Source organism: Aphelocoma coerulescens, chromosome 15 (assembly GCF_041296385.1).
Source record: "Aphelocoma coerulescens isolate FSJ_1873_10779 chromosome 15, UR_Acoe_1.0, whole genome shotgun sequence".
Classification (NCBI taxonomy): domain Eukaryota; kingdom Metazoa; phylum Chordata; class Aves; order Passeriformes; family Corvidae; genus Aphelocoma; species Aphelocoma coerulescens.
In genome coordinates, this window is record NC_091029.1 from 10172532 (window position 1) to 10179463 (window position 6932).

At 44.1% G+C, this 6932-nt stretch overlaps 1 protein-coding gene across 1 annotated transcript; it reads right to left on the bottom strand.

The window, feature by feature from the left end:
- Positions 1-1143: 1143 nt before the first annotated feature.
- DRG1 (developmentally regulated GTP binding protein 1) lies at positions 1144-6636 on the bottom strand. Its single transcript, XM_069030990.1, has 9 exons — positions 6508-6636; positions 6179-6302; positions 5212-5387; positions 4743-4812; positions 4012-4181; positions 3145-3275; positions 2774-2941; positions 1737-1859; positions 1144-1265 (listed from the first exon to the last, which is right to left on the bottom strand). Exons 1-9 carry the CDS (start codon positions 6547-6549, stop codon positions 1166-1168), a joined length of 1104 nt encoding a protein of 367 aa, XP_068887091.1. The 5' UTR covers positions 6550-6636; the 3' UTR covers positions 1144-1165.
- Positions 6637-6932: the final 296 nt, after the last annotated feature.

Genomic DNA, 6932 nt, shown 5'->3' on the forward strand with positions numbered 1-6932 from the left:
AGTAACTGGCCTCACTGAAGACCAAGGATGGAATTGCTGCATTTAAATGTCACAGTTAAGTGTGAGGAATGAGGCTCAGTGTATTAGAAGCTGTAAAACTAACCAGCTCTAAACAAAGTGTGAATGGGTTTCACTGCTGTTTCCTCACAGTCTGAGTAGCAGCCTCATCTTCTGCCCCTTCCACTCAGGCTCATAAACCCAAGCACACCTGCAGCAGTTCAGCTCACTTAGCAGAGATCTAGAAAAAGTACAAGTGGAAATGCTTGGAGTAGAATCAAGGCTTGGATGTTTCCCTACCAGGCTGAATAGCATCCACTGTTCTAAGGATTTAGTGCTTGAGTGGGTGTCTCTGATCACTTTGTCTTCTTGAATGTATAATAACATGAGGGGGAGTGTTTTTGAAGCAGCTAAATAAACACCCCTATAATTAAACACCCCTACTTCCTTTTTGTAGGAGAGCAAATGCTAGAGGCTGATGAATTTGATAGCACTCTTGACATGAGCTAAAAGCTTCTTCATCTTTATTAAGCAACAGAACCACTCTAGGAGCTATGTGCTTTTCTTGGGCACCTTACTTCTCTAGCTAGGCAGGAAATTCTTTTAAGAAAACTTAAAAGCCTTCAGTCATACAGACACAAGCAGCTAGCTCACTTCCACTAGTCTAAACAACTGAAAAAGCAACTGCTCCTGAGCAGAACTGACCGACCAGCTTTTCCACAACTGCAAGACTATTAATAGCCTTGAAGTATTCCAACAAAAACACTTTCAGATTAAGGCAGCTGGAACTCTGTCCTCTAGCAGTTTTATAAGATACGGTTCTCTAGCCTCTGCTTTTCATATTTTGTTCTAACTTAGAACAAAATAATTCTTGATGTGTGAACTTTTTTCTGATTTGGAAAGACATGTACGTACAGCAGAACCTCATCCCTGCCATCAAAGCTTCTTGTAAGATTTTGCCCTTGTGAGTCACTTAACAAGAGCTGCTCATCTGTAAGTTCTGCTGGAACAAGACACTGCAGTATAAGTTGGCCAGAAACATCAGTTTTACCATGCAGCAAGGTACTATAATAAAAGGCCATTTCTAAATCAAAATTGGGGGGAGGGGTTTATCACTTAAAATTAATGACAAATTTCAGGCACAGAAACAAACCATGTAAGAATAACTTTATTTCTTCACAATCTGAATAACATCCTCATCTTCAAGAGTATGGTCTTTACCAACTTTTTGAGGGTTGTGTTTAACAGATGAACCCCAGACCAGTGCACTGAAAGAAAAATCAAATTTAAAAGGCTTAGAAGTATGATATGCAAGCAGAACAGCAGCTATTTCTGTCACAAAGCTACTACAGAAAGCAATGCTTCAGAGCTATTTTTATTCTCCCAGAAGTACCTGGCTGAGTGGTCTGTGTGAACCAGGGTTACAAGCAGATCAAAACAAAGTATGAAGTTGTCCCAAGTATCAAAGTGTATGGGACAATAGCTTGCAATGCTGTGTATAGTGCTACTTTAAAACAGCAAAATAAATTTTTCTCTACACAGGACCTTTATGTAGGAAAGAGCATAAGAACATCAAACACAGCAACTGAAGTACTGAGTTTGATTGTCATAGGAAGATCTATTCAATTCAACATGAAAAAAAAGTCCTGTTATTCCCTTCTAGTTTAGAAGATGATAAAATAATATACCTGAATGCAAGTTATTTTCTGTTCTATATATTCTTTTACAATAACACTTACTATTTAAAGTCTTTTATGAGATTTTTGTGGATCTTCATGCAAAAATCCTCCACTGTGGTCTTGCAGTAAGGTAGCACCACAGGAGAGGTGTAGTCTGGGAGCTGCCCTTTAGGTTTGGTGTAGCTGTAACACAGATGGAACCATCAGTCAATACCAAAACCTTTTCAAACCCATAATGATATTTCATCAGTGACTTGCACTGTCACCCCCAGCACATGTGCCAAGTCCTGCACTTCAGTGGTGACAATGGATACACTGCAAAACGTTTGGCAGACCTAAACTGAAAATGCATCTGAGCAGCAGTGGCTGCAGCCAGTTCCCTTGTAACTGCAAAGGTTTCTCACTTGTGAGCTTTCTGAAGGTGCTTAAAAAAAAGCCAAATGCCAATAGTTGTTGGAAAAGAACATCTTTAGTATTATGGTTCCAACATGCCTTTTTTTTTTTCTGTGGAAATCTCAACATATATTAAAAAAAGTACCTGATAAAATCTATAGCACAGATACCAAAACCCACTAAATCCCTTTTTACAATATATTCTATATTATCACAAGAAGATAGATATAAATTTAAAAGACAACAATTATTGTATTATGAGTATTAGTAAATTCATTCATAAGTTCATCCAAAAATGCGTAAGACTTATGAGGTAAATCTGGAATAATTTGTAGTAAAAATACCTGAAATTCTAGATGGAGAACTAAGTTCTGTTAAGAGAGCTGCATCCATGACAGACTGAAATGATGATTACATCTGGAATCACAATGTTACCACTAAGTTTGACTACAGTTCCATGTTTTCAGGAATTTTTTAAGATGTGCTTTGGTCATCGTTTCACAAGGTTCTCATTTAATTCCCCTAAAAATTCAAGAGAGCACTTGTGGCTATCACACAACAGCTAAGAAGAGCACCATTTCTGGGTTACAAAGCAAACACCATTTAGAAGAAAAGCATTATAAAATATTCCTCATCCATTCCTGAGACCTTTTTCAGACTCAGCCTTACACTTAACTCCACAGAAGGCAGCAATTTTGACTCACATTCGGACTAGTTTTAAGTAGTCCCAGATTTTCTCCAGCAGATCATCAAAGTTCCAGCGATGATGAGCAGATATAGGAACACAGTGGGGTACTTTGTAAATGATATCTAGTTCTTCAATGGAAATTTGGTCAATTTTATTTAGGACATAAATGCATGGAATGTAAACCCTGCAAAAAGAAAGAAACTGTTAGAGCAACCTGACAGCAGCATACTGCTACCTTCACTGGAAAGAAAAAACATTTTTAAAAAGCTTATCTCTATGTTGATGCCACATTGCTGGCTCAGCTGCTCTGGGAAGCAAACCTGAAAGACAATTGTTTTCTTTGTAATACAGACTGCATGTGCGCCAAAGCCAGGGAGCCAACAATACCTGTTTCCTTCAACAACGTCAATCAGATCATCAGCAGTGGCGTCACTCCGCAGTGTGACATCAGCATTGTGGATTTTATACTCTGCCAAGATGCTCTTCACTGTCTCAGTATCCAGCTCACTCTGAGGACACTGAACATAGACAGACACAGTATTAAGGAATGGAAGAGCTAACAGCCAAATCAAGTATTAAAATTAACAGTGCTCTCACATAGCAACCACTGCATATACATTACTAGAAAGAATAGCTGCATTTTAAGTTACTGCACTTGACTCTGATTTCACCATAGCTGGTCTGAGGAGAGGGAAAAACAGATTTAAATCCTAACAGCTTCATTTATATTAATGCCCCACTGAGAGATGCAATCAGACATTTCAGAAGCAGTGTTTCCTTTCAGTTTGGGACCAGATGCAATACAAACCCATGTATCTACTAGTTCAGAGCCCAGACATCTACACTTTAGGTACTGAGAGCGCAGAGTTATGATTTTTGGTATCTCTGGCTATCTTTATGCTTTTAAAGCTTCAGGTAAACAGGTTGCAAGGCCTGGAACTCTTGAGCAATCCTCTCCAGAAGAACATTGTAACCACCAAGTAAGACGCAGTTTTTGCGCTCTCCTTTGGATCTCAAACTTGTTAAATCTGGAAAGCAACCGAGGCTCTGTTTTGGGGGCAAGGAAGTGGTCAGGTTCCAGGAGAGGTGTGGATGGCCTCTAAGGAAAGTAACTGACTAAGCAGCACAGTACAGCAGTTCAGCTCCTAAAGAAGTCACAGCACAGCGTGGTCCCAGGCATATCATCAACTACAAATGCCTCTTTCTTCAAGCAATTTGTTTTTTAATTTTGGTTAAAGAAAACTTCCAACTTACTGTGGCTGTAAGGTTAATGCCTCCTTTATCCTTTTTTTTAAAGCCAATATTGGGGGGCTTACTATTCAGACGAATTCCAAACCCCTCCAGTTCATTCTCAATGATTTTCTTGTGGCCAAGGGGTTTCAGCACATCCAGAACAATCAGAATGAGATTACAGGTTCGAGCAACTAAGAATTACAAAAAGAAAGTCATCTCTCAAAAAGCATGCTCACACAACCTGAGACAAAACAACCACAATATGGCTCAGTGGACTGATGACACTATGAAACCCTGAAGGCCAGCACACTGGTTATTTTTAAATACCAGTGTAGGACTGAAGTTTATTGTGCTGGCCAAGCACCACTGACAGACAGATCTTTACATGTTGTAAGAATGACAGAGGCTGGAAAACATCTTCCTGTCTCCATTCAGACACCAGACTGAGGACACTTAACTGGGTGAGGAAATGAAAACAGCAGCCTTCTTTAGGATGCGATCATATCTGCCTGCAAAATTTCCAATGTACTTTCACTCAAGTTTCAATGCAGGGCACAAACCCAGCAAGTGCACAAAGCCAGAACTGAAAACAACAATATGAAAGCAGCTACTGCTTCTCAGCAGGCAGCTCAAGTCCAGCAAACAATCCAGCTTTTTAAAGACATCAGAAACAGTGATTCAACCCTTCATTCTCCTGTACTGTGTTAAATGAACCAGTGATAGGCTGCTGTCTCCAGCTCTAATATACTCACCTGCAATGACCTGCCGTCCTCTGCCTTTACCATCTTTGGCACCTTCAATAATTCCTGGCAGATCAAGCAGCTATTTGTTCACAGGAAGGAAAGTATCACATGAGAAAAGTATTCTTGATTAAATCAATCCTACTTTTACCGTTCCAAACCAGCTGACTCTAGTGCAAATCTGAACAAACTATGACAAGACTGTTTCCCATTTGATTGTTATATATTGTATTATCCCATGTGCCCATTTGGTACAGTGGAACAAATCATCTCATAGGCAATAATTAAAACTACCACAGAACTTCTTCCCAGAGCAAAGTGAAAAGCAGGGGAAAATCTATACCTCATGGAAACATCTCCAAGGTATTCTCAAGCACTTCTACACATCACTTCTAACCTGCTAATGTCAGGCCAGACCACTCAATCCTAACAGCACAGCATCTATATAGCCCATCTTACCCTCACAGACACAAGAGCTCACCTGGATCTTTGCTCCTTTGTACCTAATGACTCCAGGCACAGTAGTCAGTGTAGTGAATTCATAGGCTGCCACTTCAGAGTACACACCAGCAAGATTACTTAGAAGAGTAGATTTCCCCACTGATGGAAAACCCACAAACCCAATGCGGGCATCACCTGTCTTTGCAACATCAAAACCTACAAATAAGGAGTAGAAATATTTGTCTCATGATTGACATTTTCTACCTTCTAATGTTCTGGACAGCAGACACACTATTATGTTTAATACTCCCTGAGCAAAAGCCAAGTAAGCTTTCCTAGAAAAAGGAAGTGAGAAACAGACTGTTGACAATCATTATTGTCTTGCACCACCTTGTCTTTTAACACTCCATGACATGTACCTGTCTAATAAAGTCTTGGCTGCAAAGCTTCACAGTGGACTGTATTAGACTTGAGTGTAAGTGTAGCATTCCCTTTAAGCATTGCAGCTTAGGCAAATCACACCTTTATATAAAAAGAGGTGGCTGCTGCAAAGGTGCTTCTTCAGGTAAAAACCTTAAGACTTCTGCAAATAAAAGATTATATGAGCCGAAATACAAAAGCACTTTCATCTGAACTTTAGGAAGCATTCCACCCCACAGCCCTAGGAAGGGCCACAAATCAGGGTTAGAGATCTTGTACCGGGTAGGACAAGAGGCAGCGAGGATGGAACAGGTTGCCTTAGAGAAGCTGTGGCTGCCTCATCCCTGCAAGTGTTCTAGGCCAGGTTGAATGGGGCTCCGAGCAACCTGATCTAGTGGAACGTGTCCCTGCCACGACAGGGGGGTAGAACGAAATGATCTTTAAGGTCTCTTCCAATCCAAACCCTTCTGTGATTCTACGACTATTTAGCAGATAATCTGACATGATTTGAGAGGACAAGAGCCCCCCGTTAGATGGACTTCCGTCATACCTCCCGCACTTCGACAGCACCCACATAGATAACGCACCTTCCCCGGGGCCGCCGCCGCCGCCTCCTTTGGGGGTGATGAGCTCCCGGCGTAGCTTGGCCAGACGGGCCTTCAGCAGCCCCAGGTGGTGGGCGGTGGCCTTGTTCTTCTGCGTCCGGGCCATCTGCAAGGGCACAAGACCGAGGGCTCACACCGGGAGGGCTCTGCCGACCCCAGCCCCTGCGCGACGCCTGGGGACAGGGCCCCGCCACCCCTTCACCGCGCGGCCCAGCGGCCGTCCCCCTCCCCAGTCCGAGCCCCCCGTCCGCCCCGTTCGGCGCTCCGTGCCCGGCCCGCCGCGAGGGAGGCGGAGGGCGGCGGTGCGGTACCTCCGCCTCAATCTCCGCGATCTTGGCCAGGGTGCCGCTCATGGTGGCGTCAGGCCCGGCCCGCCCGGCCGCCCCTCAGTGCCGCCGCCGCTCCTCGCGCACCGATCGGGCCCGCGCACGCGCGTGGCAACCTCTCGCGAGAGGCGGCGGGAACGCGCCTCGGCGGCGGGCACACGCCTCGGCGGCGGGCGGGAAAGGGCCCGCGGCGCGCCGCCGCCTTCGCGCGCTGCCCTGGGGGGGCGCGGCGCAGGGCGCCCTGGGCCGTGTGCAGAGCGCGCGCTGCCTCACAGAAAGAGCGGGCAACGCTGCGAGGGGCGAGTGGGAGGGAGAAATGAGTGTGAGATCCATGTGTGTGAGAGATCCGTGTGTGTGAGGGATCCGTGTGCCACTGAGATCCGTGTGTGTGAGGGATCCGTGTGCCAGTG

What these genes read in the sequence shown, in the direction of transcription:
- DRG1 (XM_069030990.1), bottom strand. Translation starts at nt 6,549, where the DNA reads ATGAGCGGCACCCTGGCCAAGATCGCGGAGATTGAGGCGGAG. An exon ending in CGGCGGCGGCCCCGGGGAAG is followed by an intron (nt 5,388 to 6,178) that starts GTGCGTTATCTA and finishes CCTTATTTGTAG; the next exon opens with GTTTTGATGTTGCAAAGACA. An exon ending in CTCATAAAAGACTTTAAATA is followed by an intron (nt 1,266 to 1,736) that starts GTAAGTGTTATT and finishes TTTTTCTTTCAG; the next exon opens with TGCACTGGTCTGGGGTTCAT.